The sequence below is a fragment of the Leucopleurus acutus genome (genome assembly GCF_964270905.1).
Source record: "Leucopleurus acutus genome assembly, chromosome: 4".
Taxonomy (NCBI): domain Eukaryota; kingdom Metazoa; phylum Chordata; class Mammalia; order Artiodactyla; family Delphinidae; genus Leucopleurus; species Leucopleurus acutus.
This window is the reverse complement of record NC_139146.1, coordinates 134,964,309-134,987,432: the sequence shown is the minus strand read 5'-3', so window position 1 is coordinate 134,987,432 and position 23,124 is coordinate 134,964,309. Positions and strand designations below refer to the sequence as shown.

The following is a 23,124-nucleotide window of genomic DNA, read 5'->3' as shown; positions in this document are numbered from 1 at the left end:
TTATTTACCATGTTACTTATCATCATTTAAAATGTAGTGATTAATTAGAGCACAGACTCGGAGCTAAATGTCTTGGTTTATATCTGAACACTTCTCCTTAATAGCTTTGTACCTGTGTCTCAATTTTTTCTTCTGGAAAATGGAGGTCATACTAATGGTATCTATCTCTTAGTAGTTTGTGAAGCTTAAATGAGCAAATAGGGAGAGAACAGTGCGTGATACAGAATAGTGCTATAAAGGTATTGTTTTTATTAGGATAAGGATATTGATGATTGTACATTCAAGATATAATGAGACCTTTCTGTATGTTCACTCACACTCCTTTAAGTATGGAAAGTAAACAGCCATTTAGGAAATACTACGTTTTATCACATTCCCAGTTGAGAGTCTTTCTGCAATTATTGTTAAAGCAAACAAAAAAAAAACACAAAAATTTTTCCGAAGTTAATTGTGGTGCTAAAATATAAATATCATCATCACTCATCACCATCATCATCACATTAAGAACCCCAGCAGTAGCAGCTAGCCACTACAAGCCAGTTGCTATACGAGAAGATTTACACCAATCGTTTCATTCTGTCCTTATAACCACCCTGTGTCATATTTACTCCTATTATCGTTTCATTACTGAATGAACTGAGGGCCAGAAAGATTAAGTAACTGGTCCCCGCGTACAGAATTAGTGTCAGAACCTGGAGATAAACCCTGGTTCAGATGAGCACAGCTCACAATCTAAGACATAATCTCAGAGACTATAGTTCCAAACCAAGATGCATTTTTCATGCTAACATTTTCCTTATAATTTTTTTTCCAATGATCTGGATTTCTTAGCAAAACCCACTTGGGTAAACATTTTGGAAGATGTAGAGAAAAGAAGGATCTCCCCCAAAAGAGAGGAGGTCTTTCCGTCTTGCACTATTGTTGAGATGCTATGGGAAAAGAATATATAAGCCACAACTGAATGTAATTTCATATATATTCTTTCTCTCATTCTTCCACATGATTTTCTTTTATCATAAATATTTTGGATTCCTGGGGCTTGTCAAATTAGTTAAAATAAATTTTTATTGAGAAATGATTAGGCAACACTCATCTTATGTTCCTTAAGGAAGTCATATTACTGGTGACCTTAACATAACATGATTTCTTTCCCATCAGAATCTCCAAGCACATAATAAAAATACTTGTGAGTTCCTCTTGTTACCCAAATGAAATAGGTTCAAGTCAAGTATTTCATTATTTCTCATTTGGTAAACTGACCCAAGGAAGAGATTGTAACATAAATACTGCTGCAGAAGAAACTTTGAAATTAAAAATAATAATGATAAATCAGCAATTTCGAGTAAAGGCAAGACTAATTATCAAGAAATTACCAGCTCTCTATTCTGGAACCCCTAATTCCCACTACCCCAGAATCTCTGGGGACTCCTGCAGTTTGCTTAGGTGGCCTAGTTCTTCTCTACAAATGTGTTCAAACTTACCCTAAACTAAAAGCTTTCTGTGAGTTCACTCACATTTCCTTCTTATTTCTCCTTTTTGCTACCCAGTATTTACAATCTTAGCACCTCACGTATTCCTTGATCCCTTGCATTCTAACTGTTTTCTGAAAGGCTATTGACCTCCTAATCACTAAATCCAGTCATGTTTTTTCACCTTCCTTGGTATCTCTGTAGCACTAGGCAACACTAACCTTCATCTCTATCTTACAATTTTCCCCTAATTTGGTTTCTAAGGCACTGCACAGTCTGGTTCTCTTCATTTTTTTTTTTTTCTTGCTGTTTTTTAAGTCTTTTTTTCCCTATCTTTTTTTATTCAACACAAATTTATTCAGGAACAAACAGTGGGTTAGAACCTGAGGATATAAAGACAACCTAAATGGTACCTGTTCTAAGAGTTGACAGTCTGAAGGAGAGCTAGACTATAAACAGAGGATTATGGGATTGAGTGATAAGTCTTACGTCAGAGCAGTGATTTCCAAAGTATGACCAGTGGACCAGCGGTAGCAGCAGTACCTGGGAACTTGTTAGAAAGTCAACTTTTTGGGCCCCAGCCCAAACTGACCAAAGTAGAAAGCTGAAGTAGGTTTGTTTTTTTTTTAAACTGTGGGGAAAAAACATATAACCTGTAATTTATCATCTTAACTATTTTTAAGTAGACAGTTCAGTAGTGTTAAGTATATTCATATTGTTGTAAAACAGATCTCCAAAACTTTCTCATCTTGCAAAACTGAAACTCGTTAAATAACAACTCCCCTTTCCCTCTCTCCCCAGCCCTTGGTAACCAACACTCTACTTTCTGTTTCTATGAATTTAACTATTTTAGGTACCTCATATATATTATGTCATACAGTATTTGTCTTTTTGTAATCAGCTTATTTCACACAGCACAGTGTCAACAAGATCCATCTGGTTGTGGCACATGACAGGATTTCCTTCTTTTTTCAAGGCTGAATAATACTTTGTTGTATGTATATACCACATTTTTTCTTTTATCTACTCAGCCATTGATAGACATTTGGGTTGCTTTCACCTCTTGGCTACTGTGAATAGTGCTGCTATGAACATGGGTGTACAAGTATCTCTGAGATCCTGATTTCAATTTTTTGGATATACACCCAGAAGTGGGATTGCTGGATTGCATGGCAATTCTATTTTTAATTTTTTGAGGAACCTCCATAGTGTTTTCAGTAGTAGTTTCACCATTTTGCATTTCTGCTGACAGTGCACAAAGGTTCCAGTCCCTGCACACCCTAGCCATGGAGGAATAGAACTTGTTATTTCCTGGTGTTTTGACAATAGCCATCCTAATGGCTGTGAGGTTGCTCCTTATCTTTTTACTGAAACCTGGTCATCTCTCATTCTCCATAGTCACTATTTCCCAAGGTTCTCACTTTGATCATTTTCTCCTATTTCTCTTTCCTGATTCTCTGATTTTCAAAAATCACTTCTGTAAAGGTGCCTTCCAAATCTTTATTCCAAATACTATGGTTACTTCATAATTTAAAAAGTCATTTCCAACTTGCTTCTTTTTTTACACATTCCAACAAAGAAAGTTTGAAAGAACAGACACTTGTTTTCTCAACTTCCCTTGCTATTACTGGTGAGTATGGGACACAATTCTAGCCAATGGAATGCAAGAAAAAGTCTGGGACAAGTTTGCTTTCCTGAGGAAACAGAACAGAATGAGATAATACTCCCCCTTCCCCTTTGCTGTGGGAGAAAAAATACAAAATAATTTTTAAGCGACTGTTACGTGTTTCCAGACAATATAAATCTTGTCACTTTCCCCTAATCCCATGCACCTATTTCCAAATGATTGCTTAGATATTTCAACATGGATATCTCATCTGTATGTCAATCTTATGGTAGCAAAGATCAAATTAATATAAAGAAACCTGTGCATTTGTCATATCTTTGTGTTTTCTTAATATAGCCAATATTAATATTTCTTATTTCACAGAATAAGTATAAAAATACTTAAGTGAATTAATAAATTGTGACATGACTAAACAGGGCAGAGCAAATAATCTCTAGGAACTTCCAATTGGAGGAAACAGCATTAAGATATACAGCTTTTTTCCTCATTTGACTATTTTTATCATGACATTGTCAGCATCCTAGAATAAGATCTCGTGATCACTTGGCAACGTTGCTTACCTCCTCCAGGATGTCTGTTGGCCGACACTGAAGTCTTACAAGCTGTAACTCAGCTAACCTGAGACAGGCACCAAATAACACTAACGTAGCTATAGCTGCTACACGGGAACCCAAGGTAGGCGTAACCAAATTGAAATGAACAATGGGAAGGTCATCAGGGCATTTCAGCACCTGAAGGCAGATACGCTGACCCAGGAGAAAGATGCATTATCTAAGGCAGTTACTCCAGATATTGACAGAGCCTTCAAAATGTAAATTCTCCCTCTTCCCTTTCCTGGAGGTCAATTTAAAGAGGAAGTTCTTAACCACATTTACAAGGGTGGTCCCCTACAGCAGCAGCTTGACTGAAAGTCATCATCAACTTCAAATTATTAATAGAGTTAGGAAACTCACTGTTCCTGAAAAACCTCCCACACTCCAAGAGATTCAATATCAGAAGATTGAGATTCTGGTTGACATTTCAATTCGACCTTGAACAAATTATTTAAACTTACTTCCTAGCTCCCTGACTCAACAGGGTCTCTATGAGCTTCAACTGTAATACTACATGTACAAATTCTTTGTAATTATTGAAGTTGTATGTAATTTATTTGTTCTTTATTTTCCGTGATGTCCCAAATAAAATTAGCACTGCTGAAAAAGGTGAAGTAATACGTATAGCTATAGGGTAAGCTAATCCTATCCTTTAATCTGCCATCCAAAAATACCACTTGTACTCTGGTCTGATGTTTAATTAATTAATAACTCTTAAGCCTTTTCTTCTATTTTATCTTTGGTGTTTCTGAGAGTCTAAATGCTTAAGCCATTTACCTTGCAGAAGAAAAACAAACAAAAAGATTTTTTCATAACTTTTAGGTGGCTTGGGTCTCAGAAGTTCCTTCAAACAGTCTCATCTAGTTAAGCATTCATGAATTTCATGAGGTCAGACTAGGGAAGAAACATTCTGCTTCCGTCTAACAAATGTTTTAAGAAAGAAAGCAAGATTGTAAGGAAGGTAGAAAAGAATTCTTTATTCTCCACTTTTACTTTCTTCTATATCCAAGGTCAAAGAATCTTATAAAATCATTTCATTTGGGGCAGTTAGAACGATGTCTCAAAAATCAAACTGGGGGCTTCCCTGGTGGCGCAGTGGTTGAGTCCGCCTGCCGATGCAGGGGACACGGGTTCGTGCCCCAGTCTGGGAGGATCCCACATGCCGCGGAGCGGCTGGGCCCGTGAGCCATGGCCGCCGAGCCTGCGCGTCCGGAGCCTGTGCTCCGCAACAGGAGAGGCCACAGCAGTGAGAGGCCCGCATACCGCAAAAAAAAAAAAAAAAAATCAAACTGGATGATGACTCAGAGTTGGAAGAGTGAAAAAGAGGTACAGGGTGATTCACTGGTCAGCCCATCTGTATAAGTATGATTTGAAAAGTGAATCTTAAAGAAGAGGGTTTTTTTCCTCTCATTCTTTCTCATGTGTGGTTTCAGAAGATAGACCCATAGACACAATGTCCCTTGTAACCCAAGTCAGAAGATGAGAGTCAGGTATCAAAATGACTCTTATAATGAAAAATGTGGACATGCCTTGCATTATCTTTTGCTGTTTTTCTCCCTTTTTGTAAAGAAATACTCAGGAAATGAATATTGGAGTATCAGAATACAGAGTATCAGGTTAATGAAATATTAAAATAAGAACAGAGAAAGTTGATTCTTATTCATTGCTAGACACTCGTTTCAAAGTGAAACAGCTCTGGTGTAGCAGCATAGGCTCAGCACCCAGCCACAAATCATCTCATGAGAACACAGACAAGATATCCAGACTGATCAATTCACTGGAAACATGGTCAACCTTGAGGAGTCTGATACCAGGAAACCACTAACCCTTCTCTTGGAAATACACTAGTGTCACTCGGGAAAGAGTGCCCTCAGTACCAGAATAATATCTGCAGTAAACAATGATGATACCTGCATTTCTACTGTATTTTTAGTTTTCAAAGCACTTTTACATGTGCCTCTTTTCCTTTCAGCAGTAGACAGAGCAAGTATTATGGTTTCCATTTCAGAGCTGGGGAAACTGAGATCTGAAAAAGATAACTTGTCTAAAGCCACACAACTAAGTAGCAGATTTTAGATTAGAGCTTCTGATTCTAAACTTGATGTTCTTTATTCTCAATGTGGCATCACGATTGGGAAAGGATCCTTGAGGGGACAGAGAACTGTATCCTTGATCCCAAGTTTGAAAACGTCCTTGCTTCGCTTGTTTCCAACAGTATGTGAACCTGATTTTCCCATAATGGCATTCAGAAACCTTGCTCTTGCACCCACTGGTGTGGTTTTCAAACGCCTCTTATGGTCTCTTACAACAATTCAATAATTCATCTCCAGTTTGGTATTGTCTTTTTTCAGATACTTGTTTAGATTGCAAGTTCAAAGTCGATGACGCTAATACCAAGGGGAAGCACAGTGTGTGTGCTGGGGATAGCAGAATGGGGAAGGCAATAAAACAGAATTTGAAAGACATCCTTCTGCCTTTAAGCCTACACTAACTGAAAAGGTTCTCTTTACAAATAGAAGAACACTTCTCTGAATATTAACACTGCCCTAAGCATATTTTTGGCCTTGCATGACAACAAATGAACTTGATCCTGGAATTTCAACTTTAAAGCCTTACCTAATGTACATAAATACAAATTTGTGAATTCTACTCCGTGTACACACTCATATTTAAAACCGTTATATATGTAGGTATGAAGACACAAGCACGCGTCCAGAGTTTCTAACATGAGCCCTCAGTTTCTTTGTTGCTTGGAAGCCACAGCAAGCTGCTATGCACATTTCACTGTGCCTCAATTTAAACTCAGGAATGAAAAGCAAATGTTGTAGCCATAACACATGCTCCAAATTCCCTGAGTGTGGGCAGGCGGGGGGAAGGTGGGTGAGCTCTTGTTTCCACTTAAATCCTATCCAATTAAGATTTTCTTGGGAAACTGCTCTCCCACATTCCAACATGCTAAGGTGACTATCAGTGCCCTTTTCAAAACAAACAAAAAACGGCAGTTTAAAAAATTATCAGTATATTATTTAAAAGTTTAAATATCCTTAGAGACCCCTTCTGATTAAACAAATCTTGATAGTGTCTTCCAAGAGCTGCTCTCTCTCTCTTGGTTAAAAACTATTACCCAGGTTTGTCTGAAAGACCAGTATCTCTGTGAACTCACACACTGAATTCCTTAGGACATCTGCCCCCTCAGCATTTAGCTCCATCCTCAAGGGGCACGTCTTAAAAGATAGCTTGACTTACCGCCATGAAACCTGAGTAACCCGGCTCATAGCAACTTGAGAAGAAAATCTTTGTGACGTGGAACCAGATGTCCCTCAACTTTTTTCAGAATGTGGCCTCACCTTCTGTCTTGGTAGATACACATGACTTTTCCCCGTATGTTTAAAAATACTTTTCACGTGAAGTTAAATACCAGCTGGAACCTAGCTGTAATTATCATTCCCTTCAAATGACTCTAAAGAAAGCCTAGGTTTCTTTAGAATTTCCCTTTGTTCCCACTGTGCTGCATATATAAACTTAAGGTAATTAAAAGCTATTCTGAGCTGTATAGCACACTGACCTTTTAAATCACTAGTTTCTGCCCCTTTCTTATCAGAAGAAATGTTTTGGCAACATATCACATTTCAGCTTTGCAAAACCAAGCAGGAATGGGAAGCCAATGCAAGACACACATCCTCTGTGCCCACAGTCGGGCTGTTCAAGGATCCACCCCATCAGACAGAATGTTCCCTAAGCTTCCACCTGCCCTCACAGCTGTGCCAAGAAGGCTGCTGCATGAATGAGACAGAGCTGGCCAGCCAGGCACTCACAGCTAAGCCGCTGGAAAAATGGTAACAACCCGCAAATGCTTGAAAACTATCAGAATGAGGTCAATATCTCAGAGAGCCATAAGGGGAAGCAGAAATAAACTCTCTCAGTTCAGGGTCCAAGTTAGACTCACAAATCCCAGTGGGCAGTTATCAGATCATTTGATTGGTGTTAGCAGGTAAAAAAAATAAATACATAAATGCTCCTAAATCTACTTGGAAGCATGAATTCATTATCCAGTTTACTGACTACAACAGCACCGGAAGACGGAGCTCCAACTTGTGATTTCAGATCCTTGAGTCCCCTACAAGTTCCCCTAGTTATTTCAGGGAGTTCCCAGGGCTTCATCAAGTAATGCAAATGATGACCATCTTCTTCCTCTTTTGCTCTGACTGGCCTTGGTGAGGTTTTCAGCTACTGCCTTCATTCCCTACAGATGATCCCCCCGACGGTAGGTCCCTCAGGTCTGCCATCTCCCCAGGCACTGCCCTGCACCTGCCAGCATTCCTATAGGTGGCCACTTGCTTGTAGCAGTTCCCTCCCATCCAGGCTACTGACAGCCCTCCTGCTTTGAATCTTGAGGGTGCAAAAGTGACATTTCTCTGAGGACAATGTATTTTGCATGGAAGCAATATAAATGACACTTACCTTTTAAAGCTACATTTATTTTATTTAATTTTCAGAAAATCCACTAGCAGGATTGTTTGATCATACTATTATTTTATTTCATGCTCTCCTGTTTCCTTTCTTTCTTCTTTCATTATCTACTCCTCTTCTCCCCCATTCCATTCACTGCATTTATTCTCTTATATTTTTCTACATACTCAACAGTCATTTACAATTATATATTGCTTAACTATAAACGCAACACACATACATATATAAAGGCATTTTTTATTATTTGTTTTCAAAAAGTGGTATTCTATTATACATTATTTTCTGTATCGTGTTTTTCCCAAGTATGCAATACCTTGTGGATCTTCTTCCAAGTCTACTTTTAGAGCTCCAATTAATTAATCGTTCTTTTCTAAGGCTTCATAATAGCCCTAATTAGGATACACCAGAATTTATTCACACTTTCCCTCTAATTTTTCACAGTAATGCTCAAACATTCTTCTCCATATATCCTTAAGTACTGGTGGCTTTACGTCTAAGAGGTTGACAGCTAACAGTAACATTGCTAAATCAAAACGTACACTTGCCTTTCATTTGACTAGATGCTGGCAGATTTTTTTGTTTTTTAAGTCGGAAAAGTTTACATTCAGTCAGCACTGTACGAAAGGGCACTTTTCCCACATTCCTGCCAGCAATGGTCTTTAAATTTTTTGCCAATTTATCAGCAAAAATTGATGATCACATTGCTCATTTAATTTGTGTTTCCAAGAAAATACAGTTAGAACACTTTTTATGTTTCTTGGTCATTTGATTTTCTTTTTCCTGAGGACTGGCTCGTCAAATACTTTGCTCAATTTTTTGACCCTACTTCTAAACTTGGAAGAACTCTTTAAATATTACGAGGATCACTAGTCCCCACCAATCTCAGTATTCCATTAGGGAATACAGGGTAGACTAAGCTTCTCTATGTTTTTGATGAACATGAATACAGTTACCCTGTTTTGGAAAGAGAATGGGAAATGGCCTTAACTACCCATTTCCACTTTAATTGTAAAAAAGCAAATTAATTTTTCTTTTATTAATTAATGTTTTATTTAGGTTTTTCTTCTTTTTTCTTTTTTAAGCTAGGTTAAACAATTGTTTCCATAACTCACACATCTGAAGACAGTCAAGGGTGAAAACACTGAAACTACAGTTCTGCTGATCTCCATAAAATAGGGATGTGGCTACCTCATGGTCAAGCAGCCACTCTGCTATGGCCCCCAGAAATTTGTAAGAAGCTTGTTTTGCTTCATGAGTAAATTCATTTTCTTATGTTATTGTCTAAGAGCCAGTCTTTCTCCATGCAAACAACATTTTCTTCTGGAAAGTGAGGAGGTATTGATGAGTATCCTTTTCTCTCTTGTGGGAATCCAAAGAAAAACAAAAAACAAAAATCTCTGAACAGATGATATAGAGCAAGTACTGTGCCCATGCAGAGGATAGTGGCACAAAGAAAGAACTGGACTACGTGAGGAAAGGGAAAACAATGTAAAGAGCAGGGTAGAATGGAATGCACTTGATATGTAACTACAGAGAAGAGGAAATTAAAGGAAGAGATGGAAATGCATATATACAGAGAGCAGCATAAATGCTAAAGGGAAGGTGTTAAATAAGTAGCACTTCTGCTTCTGGTTAAGATGTAAAAAGTTGCAAGAGATTGTCACTCCCATTGTTACGCTGAGAAGAGGTCATTATGCCACCAAATCATACCTTTTGTTAAACCTATCAGAAAACTGAGGGTATAAATAAACCAAAAGGAAATGAAATCCAGATGGTGACAGACCCTTAGTAGAGGAAGAAATGCCCAGGGCTGGTGTCATCCTTGGCTAAGCAGCAGGAAGTAGAGGATCTTCCATATAAACCAGCTGAACTTGTAATGAATTTCTATAATGAGCCCATGTGACCTGGCACGAGAAATCTGAATCCCTAGGAGCCCTAGCCACAGCCTGAGTCTCACCCATCCACTTACTTTTTCCCATGGGATGTCACATCATGCAGGAGGGTATTCCAATGAAGGATGGGGGGCAAAAGAGCAGTGAGATTCACTGCTAAGGTGCACAGGGCTTTCTCTAAGGTGAGGGCTGAAGAGCAGAGGTTGATTCCCCCACATACTAGGCTGAAGCTTGGCAAAGATGTGGAAGAGCAGTGAATTAAAGGAAAAAAATTGCTCCAGGAATCTAAGGTTGGTTTAACATACAACACTAAAGTAATTCATTACACTAACAGAATAAATAAGAAAAACATTTCAGCATCTCAACACATACCAGAAAAATATAGTTTGACTCAATCCAACACCATTCATGATAAAAAAAATACACAGAAAATTATAGATAGAAGGGAAATTCCTCAATCTGATAAAAAGGCATCTATGAAAAACTTACGGTTAAGATCACACTTAATGGTGATATGTTAACACTTTCCCCTTAAATTTGGGAACAAAACCAGGATTTCCACTGTTACCACTTCTATCAATACTGTATTAAATGTCCTACCTAGCCAGTGCAATAAGGAAAAATAAAATGCACAATGATTGGAAAGGGAAACATAAATATTTCATTATTCACAGATAACATAATTGTGTATTTTACAAAACTCTATGGAATCCATGAAAAAATCCTTTAGAACTAATATGTGAATTTAGCAAGGCCGCAGCCTTGGCTACAGGTCAATATAAAGAAATGATTTTATCTCTACCTATTAGCAAACAACAATTAAAAACTGTACTTTTAAAATAATACCTTGCATACTAGCATAAAAAATCATATACCTAGAAATAAGTCTAAAAAATATTATGACTTATATACTGAGCACGAATACATTGTCCATAAAAGTTTAAAGACCTAAATAAATGGAATGATATCCATATCATATTTATAGATCACAAGACTCAATGTCATTAAGATGTCCATCTCTCCAAACTGATCTATAGATTCAGTACAATTCCAGTCAAAATGCCAACAGGTATTTTAAAGTAACTGACAAGTTGTTCTAAAATTTATATGGAAAGAAAAAGGGCTTTCAAATTGGCAAAAACAAAAACAACAACCTCGATAAAAAGAACAAGCTGGTAAAGATAAAGGATTTAAACTACCAGATTTCAGGACTTATTATGAAGCAACAAAAATCATGTTATTGTCATGAAGCTAGACAAACAGATCAATGGAACAGAACAGAGCATCAAGAAACAGACCCACATGTATCAGTAGACACTGATTTTCCAGTCAGGGTACCAACTAAATTCAGTGGAGAAAAAAGTATTTTTAACAAATGATGCTGAAATAACTAGATATCTACATAAGAGAAAATAACTTTAATCCCCACCTTATTCCTATTACAAAAAATAATTTGAGAGGGAGCTTAAACCTAACTGTAAAGGCTAGAACTATAAAATATTTTGGAGGAAAACACTGGAGAATATTCTCCTGGCCTGAGGTTAGGGAGATTTCTTAGGGCACAAAAGCACTTACTCTGCATGAAAAACGGACTTAATCAGGATTTAAAATTTCTGATCAATAAAATACATCATTAAGGAAATTATTAGGCAAGCCAAAGACTCACAGAAAACCATAACACATATATCTAACAAAAGCACCTGTATCCACAAAATATGAAGAATTCTTAGAAATAACAATAAGAAGAAAACCAACTTTTTACATAGGCAAAAGACTTGAACAGACACTTCATTAAAAAAACAAAACAAAACAAAACAAAACAGGGCTTCCCTGGTGGCGCAGTGGTTGGGAGTCCGCCTGCCGATGTAGGGGACACGGGTTCGTGCCCCGGTCCGGGAAGATCCCACATGCCGCGGAGCAGCTGGGCCCGTGAGCCATGGCTGCTGAGCCTGCGCGTCCTGAGCCTGTGCTCCACAACGGGAGAGGCCACAGCGGTGAGAGGCCCGCGTACCGCAAAAAAAAAAAAAAAAGAGATGAGTGGCCAATAAGCACAGGAAAACCTGCTAAACATAACTAGTCACCAGGAAAATGCAAATTAAAGCCACAATGAGATACCTCTTCATATCTACTAGAATGCTAAGTGAAAAAGATTGACAGTATCTTCATTTGTGCAGTAACTAGAACTCCCACGAATTACTAAGAGGAGGAAAATAAAGTTGCAAATAATTCTGAAGAATAGTTTCTAGAAAAGTTAAACAGGTATCTGACCTATGATGTAACTATTATACTCCTCGGTATTTACCCCTCAGAATAAAAGGACAATTTCCAACAAATACTTGCACTCAAATGTTCATAGAGACTTAGTCATTGTTGTTAAAAGCTGAAAACAATTAAATGTCCATCAATATGAGAATGAATAAGTAAATTGTGGTGTATGACTACAACAGAATACCGTTCAGTAATCAAGTCACTGAGCAACATGAATGAATCTCAAAACCATTATGTTGAACAGAAAACGCCAGATACAAGAGAGTGCACACTATGTGATATCATTCACATCAATTTTAATAAGCAAAACAAATATATGTCGGTAGATATGGGAAAGTGATTGCCTTACAGGGTGTGGGGGGGTGGCAACTGATTGCGAAGGGATACAAGGGAACCTTCTGGAAGGACGAAAACATTTTACATCTTGCCTTGGGTAAAGGCCACATGGTCATATGCATTGTCAAACTCATCGAAGTGAACGCTTAAGATCTGTCCCTTTTATTGTATGTAAATTATGCTTCAATAAAATATAAATATGCTCTTTGTAAACATATACCACTTATCAACAGGAAGAAAGGAAGAGAAGTTATTTATGAAGGGTGGCAACATGTTAGAACTCTGAACTACTTCCGTATGGAATTGGCAACTCCCCTTGCAAACTATGTCATAACGTAAAGGCGAGCATTCCAAACGGCCAAGGCTGAGTGAATGAAGAGGCTGAGAGGACCATGCAGCACACATAAAAGAAAAAGGAAAAATAAGGCCAGGGGGACAAAAGCAAAAGTATGAGACATAAATCTAGCCATTTCACAACAGGCAGTAACAGCTATGTTTTCATGAATAGTACCTGGTCACTCCATTACAAAAGTTTTTCAGACATCTGCAGTTAGTTATACATACAGAATTTAAGTGCTTAAAATGTTTGGATATGAGGTTTTTTTCCTATATTTGATTATTGATATTTTTTTCTCAATTAACTAATTTTTAGTCTCCAAATGAAGAATGCTTTTAAAGTATCAGTTGAAGTAAAAAATATCATATTGTGGGAGTGAAAAATGAGAGAAATCCTATCAACTATGTACGTACCATAGTGTAGCATGGAAAAAATAAAGGATCTTTGACTTGACCTACTTAAGTTTTTTAGAATCCCAATTGCTTCATCTTTAAAATGGGCATAATGATACTTCTTCCCTCAAAGAAGTTTTATGGAGATTAAAGAAGAAACTAAAAATTAAACATAGCGCTTGGTATATACTTAGTGATCAGTAACCTTAATTTCTTTTTCCTTACCCAGTTCACCATATCTTCCAGGTAGAGTGGAAGGCCAGCCACAGAATTTGTCTCAACAAGTATAGTTAGACTTAAATTTGTAAGAAGTCAATGGAGAAAATCAAGCCAAGCCAAAGTATACTAAATAGAAAATGGTTTTATTTTCCATTGAAAAACATAAAAACTGAACTGGATAATTCTGCCTAGGGAATTGTACTAGTACTAAACTTCCTTGGACATATAACACACAAAATACAATGCATTTACATCCAGGGGACTTCCCTGGAGGTCCAGTGGTTAAGACTCTGTGCTCCCACTGCAGGGGGCAGGGATTCAGTCCCTGGTCAGAGAATTAAGATCCCATGTGCTGCACGGTGTGGCCCCCCAAAATAAAAATAAATTAAAAAACATAAATTTATATCCAATCTAGATAAGGTCCCTTTTTCTGAAAGGTACAAGTGGGGAGTTGTTACTTATTGGTGGTAAAAAATGTCTCAGGACATAGATTCTCACCTGAGAAATGTTCAGTGTCTATTGGACATGGGACTCTGTCCTATAAGCTAAACAGGGGGAAACAAGAGTCATTCTGAATCAGCAGTTAGACTCTTTTCATTCTTTACAATGACTGATTGCATTTCTGCTGAAGTTATTAAGAAAGACAATCTCGGCTTCATTTGTTTAGAGGAGTACGAGAACAAGTTAGATAATCGCCGCATCAAGGGCGCCGATGGAAGGTTATCTTATCCCTTTCAAAACTTCCAATTTTAATATGTATGTAAACAAACGAGAGATGGCAAAGTAACGCATTTATCTGACCGGCTAATTCCAAGTAATAATAAACTCAATAGAAAAAGACAAGGAACTTAGTCAGCTAGCTCCATTAATTAGTATTCAGCCAATAGAGAGTATCTCATTGTCCTGTTCTAATATGATCAATGGTTTACTAAGATCAAATATTTAAACTTCTTTTAAATACATGCACATAATTTGTTGATTTTCCAAAACACATAAATATTCATAATTTCATTTCTTAATCCTTAAAAGTATTATGATCTTAAAATAATTAGGTTCTTAAATGCCCATAATCTAAACTGTACTTTAAAACCACTTGCCACCTCCTTCACTTCTGCATCCACCTCCACACCAAAAACAAACAAATCTTAAGAAAGAGGAGGGATGGTGCCAGCCATGAAAAAGAACGGAATAATGTCATTTGCAGCAACATGGATGGACCTAGAGATTGTCATACTGAGTGAAGTAAGTCAGATAAAGACAAATATCATTTGATATCGCTTGTATGTGGAACCTAAAAAAGTAATACAAATGAACTTATTTACAAAACAGAAACAGAGTCACAGATATAGAAAACAAACCTAAGGTTACTGGGGGAGGAAAGGGGGGGAGGGACAAATTGGGAGATTGCGATTGACATATACACTCTACTATATATAACATAGATAACTAATAAGAACCTACTGTATAGCACAGGGAGCTCTTCTCAATCCTCTGTAATGACCTATATGGGAAAAGAATCTAAAAAAGAGTGGCTCTATGTATAACTGATTCACTTTGCTATACAGCAGAAACTAACACAACATTTTAAATCGACTATACCCCAATAAAAATTAAGACAAAAAAAGGAGAAAAGGTGCCAGGATAAGACTACATGTCCATGGAGACTATTAGCATATTAATGAACTGTGTCTCTATTTACACTTCCATCACCAGAACTGTTAGTTATTTTAAGGAAGAAGTTATGCTTTAATTAACAGCACTTGGTAAATGAAAGCTGGTTGCATTTCTTAAGTATGTTCAAATTTCACAAGTCTTCTTTCACAGCAGGGATTCCAGTTTATTCAATACTTTTATGTGATTAAAACCTCTGGATCAAGGAAGATAGTCTTTAAAAGCCCCTAATTAATGAGTTTTCAGAATAGAAGCCCATAAAAAGCATAATTAATGAGTAAGCTAACTATCCCTAGAGCATTAACATACATAACATTTTAAATGAGGCAGATTGAAGGGGACAGAAACACCTTTGGTATTTGATATTTCTAACTCTGATATCTCTAAGGACTTAACCAACCCAAGAGCTCAACATTTTCATCTCTGTAGCACAGTGCTTCTATAACTCTGGCCCTTCCATATTCTCCATCCTGTCTATACCTTGGGACCTTTGGGAGCACTGAATTTGACCATGTGCTTGGAAAAACCATAAAATCCCATAGTTTCTGCTTTGCTTTCCCTGTCACCCTGATCACTTCCCTGCTTATTACTTCTCTGCATAGTTGTGTCACCTCCTCCCATCATCCATTTGAACCATATCTCCCTTTTTCCTAATTTTATGATTTTTTTCTCCCATTTCCTTCTCTTCTTGGCAGAAGGCAAAAGAAAAAAAAAAAAAAAGTCACGCTGTAAGTTTTGTGCACAGTCTTTGGTCCAGATATCCCAATCACCGTCTACTCCTTTTCTTTGTTACCTCAAAAATCAAGGAAAAGGAATGGAAAGGGTAAAAACAAAACTCCCTGGCAAATATTAATATATTTTTTTAGTTGCGAGCTTTAACCCCAATGTTTGTCTCTTAAAATATTTTTATCGTATACACATATCCCCATATCCACTCCCTCTTGTATCGTATACGTATAGCTGATTCACTTTGTTATACAGCAGAAACTGACACAACGAAGTAAAGCAATTATACTCCAATAAAGATGTTGAAAATATATATATATATTTTTATCTTCCACTTTTCTTCAAAGAAGTCAGAAATAATAAGTGTAGGACTACTTAAGAAAAAACAAAGTAAGTAAATATGGGAAAAGCCTTTGGTTAATATTCTTTTATTTGATTTTTACTATTTATGAGAGACCACAAGACAGTAGCCAAAACAATAACTACAGCAATAATAAACTTGCACTTATGAATCTGTAGCTGTTAAGTCTTCTAAATATGTTTCATATATTAGCTTATTTAATCCTTACAACACCCCCTTTGCCCCCACCAGGTAAATATAAATGAGGATCAATTCTCCCAGAGTCACAAAGTGGAACGGAAACCAGTCTGCCTTCTCAACCACTCTACCTGACCGCTATCACTGTTTCTATACCACATATGTGCTGTGCATTTCATTGGGCATTTCTTCTGCAGTTTTGAAGACATGAACTTTTCTGGGGCTGAGTAGAAATGCCTTCGATGCAGAAGATTTTTTTTCTCTGTTACATATACCCACCATCTACCTATGTTACATGTCTCGGGGTAAAGAATGAAAAGGAAAGAGAGACTCATGAGCGAGACAGAAATGCCTAGTGAGGGCAGAGCTGAAAGGTGCATTTCCCCTCAAGCAGGTGTGTGTGACTCTCCAAGCCGGGCAGCACCCCATAGCCTCAAGCAGAATTCTCCCAGAACCTACTGGTCTACCTGCCTTCAAAGTGTTTCCTGGCTTATACTTCATTGTGGACCATCAATACTCCCATAGCTCACCCAGCCTTGAAAACAAACAAAAATTCATTCTGATGGGAGAGATTTAAAGAAGAGGGCTAAACCATCCCCTTCTCAACACCTATCAATAACATTCTCTCTTGTCCAGGGATTGTCAGAGTGGGCTCCAGAGGCAGTGCCTGGGTACCTAACGGTCTCACTTGAACCCACTGATTCAAGCGGAGGAAAAGTCAGACCCAGTAGGAACAGCCTAGGACAAAAGGCCATCAGGACTTGACGTGACCTTCCTGTAACCAGGCCAATGAAAGCTTCTGCCTCATGCTGACGATTACTTCCTCCTCTGTTTGCTTTGGTCCCACAGACAACATCAGAAGAACAGAGGGAGTTTCTCTTATTCAGTATATAAAAGAATAAATTGTGAAAGCAGAACACTTTATCAATCCCATTTTAGAATAATGACAATATCTAGAAAGTTCTGAAACATTATTTAATCTCTTCCGCTTGCTTTCTGCTCCCAGTGCTACTCCTTCAACAACTCCTAAAGCATAACAACAAAAATGGAAACCAAGACATCCAGCCAGCCTCCCTGAAAAAGAGGAAAAACGGTTCTGAAAGCTTCTGCTCCTAACCGGTTGCCAGTATGGCACTAAGCCAAATGAACTTGAAAGAAATCCCAGCAAACTATAAACATAAGACAACCATAAACACAGTACAAAGCCCCTCTTCGAAAAATGCCAGTTACATCAAAAACCAGTGGTTTGGAAAAGCCTACTGCTTTTCCCAAAGAAAGAAATAAGTACAAGTACTTACAGTGTCATAAGACTTATCCTTGACATCATAGACTGTTAGTTTTAGTTTGGTCTCCTCATAGATGGGATACTCAGATGGGAATGTGACACCAGTCAAGAACAGTGGGTCTCTTGTTCCCTGTAACAGCACAAGCAGACAACTTTGATTCAATAAGGCAGCAGTCAGCAGCACGCAGTGACACATGAGAAAGCAGCAGGTATCTGGGTCTGCTTTTCTAGGAAGTGGTTCTATTAGAAGAGATATCTGAATTGCCAAATGATGGCCACAGGGACACGGCCCAGGGCCCCAAAGGACTGATAGAGCTGTTGATAGTAAATGCCCCGCATCATTGTCAGAGCGGCTAAGCATCTTGAAAAACAATTTATTTTCATTATATGCAGCACCCTTCTTTAGGGTCAGTTGTCCGTCCATTTAGAATACATGTAATGGACATAACCTGTGATTTATGCAAATAACCTGAGCTATTGACTGATCAAATTAAAATGAAGCTCTTTTCTCATCAAGAACCATTTGGCAATCTTATGCTGTCCCTTTATTTCCTTTCTGTAATGATTCGATTGAAAGCCATGCTCTGATAGCGTCCATTTGTTTTTAGATGTTCAGCTGTATTTTTTTTCTCAGACTGATTTGAAAACTAATGAAAGAAACTAAATATGATGCATTCGGGGCTATGAAATTACTAGCTCAGGATGCAGTGCACAGGGTTTTTCCATGCCTCAGGATTCATTTTTAGAGAGCTGACATCCAACATTAAATTTTATATCTATATTTAAATATGCATAGTGCTGAATATCATGGAGATATTTGCTAGAGTTCTGTAAGCCAGTTGTTTATGGAAGTTTCTGGAAGCTGAAGTTATTCATTTATTCATTCATTCTTCCTTTTATTCAACAAATACTGCTTTTTGTTTGGCACAGTGTTAGATGCTCTGGAACACACAGTGAATGAAACAGTCAACAACAGCTATGTATGTTCAAATAAATGTGTCAAAATAAATAATTTCTTTTAAGTTTTGACAATATTTTTAAAATAATCAACTTGAAATAATGCTTGAAAATAGTTTTCATATAAATGAACAATTTTCCAATTTTAGTTTTCCTTGAATGAATAAGACTATTTTTGTTTACTCAACCACAGCATTAACTACAAATGATACCAGCATTGGAACCTAAAGTTTCCCAAGGACAGAGTCAGGGCTACGTGTAGGATCTGGGTCATTCCCATTAGAGAAATGAATGGAGTTTCGTCTGAATCATTTTTTCCACCAATGGCACTGAGCAAGCCAGATCTGGGGTAGGCAACTTAGACTCTTACAGAGAAACTCCTCGTTCAAAACAGAAAGGGCTCCCAAGTCGAAGAAAAGCAAAGCTTAAGGAGTGTAGAAAACATTTTCTTTAGTCCCAGAGAGTAAGTATCTCTCATTCACTAAGGCTGTGAAATATGTGATGAGAACAAAATAATCAAAAGGGAAACACTTCCTCTTTTGAATCTGGTCCAACACAATAACAAGTTTCCTCCCAACACATTGTGAGTGTTATATTAGCAACAATAAATGTAAATAGGAAATCTCCCAACGGATGAATAATATTTACACCTTTCGCCTAGAAACATTACAGTGTCTCAAATTAATTATCCACCTTTCTTTGAAAAACATCATACTTTAAAAAGACACACACGAAAGGCAGAGAATATGAAGCTTCTGACATGCACGAAAGGCAGAGAGTATGAAGCTTCCACAGACAATCTGAAGAATACAGGAAAAAGTGAAAAGAGCAAAAACACTTAGGTTTAAAATGCCTCTAGGTAATTTACAACTTTCTTTTTTGCCCCTCAAAGAAATATCCATTCCATTTAATTTAAAATTTATATATATATATATATATATATATTTTCCCCCCTATTTAGTACTCTATTCAAAGATCCAGAGTGGGGATTTTCCTTCTACTTACTAAAGAAAAATAGGTCTTTTATAAAAAAGGCAAGTTCTTTCCCCATTTGTTTATTCTGGTAAGTTCCAAATGCATGCTTAGTAACCTCAGGTATGCTTTCCTAAATGAAGGAGGACTGCAACCTAGCAGAGCTGCAGGCCAAAATCTAAAGCATTTCAGCTGCTTGCTCAAATCCAGAGAGAGACTGAGAGAGAGCGAGAGTAAATCAGGCACACAGCACGCTCACCTCCACAATTTCCGTGCTGGAGTATCTTGTCAGACCCTGCTCCGCTGGGTGGATGACTGAGATCTGCACCAGTGTATTCAGCTTCCTATCACGCACGGGAGCCACAAGATCCTTGCATGCTGGCAATAGCAAAGAAAAGAGAAAGAAGAGAAACTAACATCGTATCTCAGGGAAAACTTTTGTCCCGGGTTGGAAGGAAACTCAGCGCCGGCGCTGAATGAAACCTTCTGGGACTCTGGCTGATTTTACAGAGGAAGTCCCTTGGAAGTACCTTACAGAAATAGGAAGTCACGTGCTGCGGAGCGGAATTGAGAATTCATTTCCACTGGCCACATGTGCAGCTCATGCGAGTCTCCACTGCCCTCGGATCCCAGCTCTCATGTGTGACCCTGCACACACAGCTCAGGGGCTTTGAGCGACTTTAATTAGTCATTAAACCCCGGGCTTTAATTCACACCCCTAGACTACATAAACTGACTTGGGCCACATCCGGGGAACTTTACGCTTCTCTTATTGACACTGGCAGGATTAGTTCAAATGTTGGAAGGCACACTTGGTCCTTACTTATCTATTCACTAGAGCTGGCCTCCTACAGTCCTACATAGGGACAGACGCGGGGAAGGGAGGCTACCCTATCACAGCAACACACAAGCCCCGGGCAAGGAGCAGAGGAGGAGGTGGAGGGGTTAAAAGCGTCCTCTGTCCAGGATTCCAGCCAAGTCTGGGAGGCAGAAAAGTGAAAAAAAAAATGATGGGTTAATTCTTGCCCAGGGGCCACAAAAGTAAGACCTTTCCCTTGAGACACCAGGCTCATATTACAGACGCTCTCCACCATACCATATTTACTTGAATATTTTCTCCTCCCACATATCATTCTCACAATTGGGGGAAGAAAAGTCCAAAAAAAATTCCTTTTCAGCAAGTCCAATATCTGCTCAGGTGTCTCCCCACCTGGCTTTGAAATAGTAATTTTACTACCTGCATTTGGATCCCGAAGTATCATGCAAAGTGTCCTCACTACAGGGAAGAGGTTCAAATTAGGCTGACCTGGGGGCTAGGGTCAGGCTGGAGCTGGGACCAGGGACTAGCAGTAGCCGCGGGTCATGGATTCATGGTGAGAGTATGCCGGGCTCTATACCATATACATCTCACGCCTCTGACCAGTGCAGAAAGAGAGGGAAGGACCCAAGTATTTAAGCCACATTCTGGCTCTGCAACAGTGTACACCTACTAGGACAGAGGTACTACGGTTTAAACCTGAAACTTGAAAGCAAAGCAAATTATGAATGTTAATTATCACCTTTCCTTTGCTTACAGATCAGCTCATTTATAGAAGCAGAGTGGGACAGAGGAAAAAGCAGGAGCTTTGGAATGAAACTGGCCTGGTTTTCGGCCAGTTCTACTAGCTAAGCAATTCTGGGCAAATTTTTCAACTTCTTGATTTCTTCTTGACAGACTTTGAGATCCTTTTACTCCTGTACGGTATTTTGTTATAATTTTCCTTATTTAAACCATATGCCTCTAACCGTACGGGAAAGCTTAGGAAAGCATGCTTGGAACAAATTAATAGCAACAGTTTATTTAGCCATCATTATTTTTGAGGCCTTTTGCCAATTATCTCTTTATTTCTCAAAATAGTGCTTTGAACTATTATTTCATTTTTACATACTAAGAACTAGAGGCTTTGAGAGAGTAAGTGCTCACATGTACATTACTAGAACTCTCTGGTAGTTTTCTTACATCACACCCCAGCAGTTCCATCTCTTTTCTTGGCATATGAATTCCTCTCTCAGACAGTGGCGCCTCTCTTTGGAAGACCAACTGCCATAATTCTTTACTGTCTAACCCAAGAGATCTAGTTTTAGAAAATACTGATGCAAGGTTTCAATAATGTCAACATATCACCGAAGGAAAAAAAAAAAAAAAAAACAGATTTAGACCTGACTGTCCTTTGGTGGTTGTTTTGATCGTTTCCTCCACTTGCCTAATGAATGTTTAATTTTATCACACATTCTCTTGGCTTTCTGCTCGTAGTGTACAGCTCTCTCTCCATTTACTGATACTGACATATATCTCTCCTTAGATTTTGAAGCTGGAGTCAATTTGTTTCCCACACATGCATTTTGTCCACTTTCTGCTGGTAGCTTCATCTCTACCTTATGAGCTTATGACACGTTTGCTCAAAGTAAGTTAATTCTTGTCTGATTTCTTATCAGGCTTGATTGTGGGCTGTGGTTAGTTCTCAGAAGTGAGAAGCTGTTCTCCATTTTATCAGCGAACCTCTCAGACTCACTCCTAATAAAAACAGAGATAATCTCCATTAAACTCAAATGTTCAGTCCGACCCAATCTGCAGATTCCCCCAATACGGATGAAGTAAAAAACAACTGTAATGGGACTTTGCATTTCTTTATATTTTAGATCTAAAATATGGCCTAGAAAACAACAACAACTAAGGTCACATCTTGGCTGTCCATATCTTTTCCTTCCTGAAAGCCCAGAGATTTTAATGTTCCCTACTTCTATGTGGCAAGATGTTAGGAAAAGACTCTGACATCAGTCAGACTTCCTGAGCTATAGTCCCAGGTTCCTCATTTTCTACGTATGTGCCTTTAAGTCACAAACTCTTAGCTGCTCAGTTTCCTCATCTGTCTATTTCTCAGGATGGAGGCAAGGAAGAAATTAGGTCCCTTTTTATGAATGGACTTTTCTGTGCAAAATAAAGCTTACTAATATTTACCAATATCAATACCTACATTTACTAATAGTTAGTGTTTTATTCTTCTGTACAATGGTTTTTATTGGTTCAGCCATATTCAGCCAGCTCCTTAAAAACTATCATTAGGTCCAATATTTCTTTGTAAATATCAAACCAGTACATGACTCATTGCATTTAGTAAAGTGAAACCCATACACACTATGGATCTATACATACTGACACTGTCCCACTGGAGGGGTGATAAATGATGAGTGATTGAATTGCTTCACAGAGACTGGGTCACTATAAAGTATAACCTGCATAGGAACTTTTTAGTAACCACTAAAGAAGCCTGAAAAGTCTGTTTTCAGAAATCAAAAAAAAATGTCATATCAATTTTCCAGCCATACTTAGCA

General features: G+C 38.1%; 1 protein-coding gene across 6 annotated transcripts in view; it reads right to left on the bottom strand.

Annotated features, from left to right (window-relative positions):
• The window catches only part of INPP4B (inositol polyphosphate-4-phosphatase type II B), a 583,153-nt gene that overhangs the window by 305,605 nt on the left and 254,424 nt on the right, over nucleotides 1–23,124 (bottom strand). For 5 of the 6 annotated variants that reach the window (XM_082838508.1, XM_082838506.1, XM_082838512.1 and 2 more), the window contains exons 5-6: nucleotides 20,012–20,130; nucleotides 17,837–17,953 (exon numbers count right to left, since the gene is read on the bottom strand). The exons of the other annotated variant lie outside the window; for it this stretch is intronic. In XM_082838508.1, coding sequence (XP_082694634.1) covers nucleotides 17,837–17,953; nucleotides 20,012–20,130 — 236 coding nt within the window. The remainder of the gene's footprint in view (nucleotides 1–17,836; nucleotides 17,954–20,011; nucleotides 20,131–23,124) is intronic. 6 annotated transcript variants of the gene reach the window in all.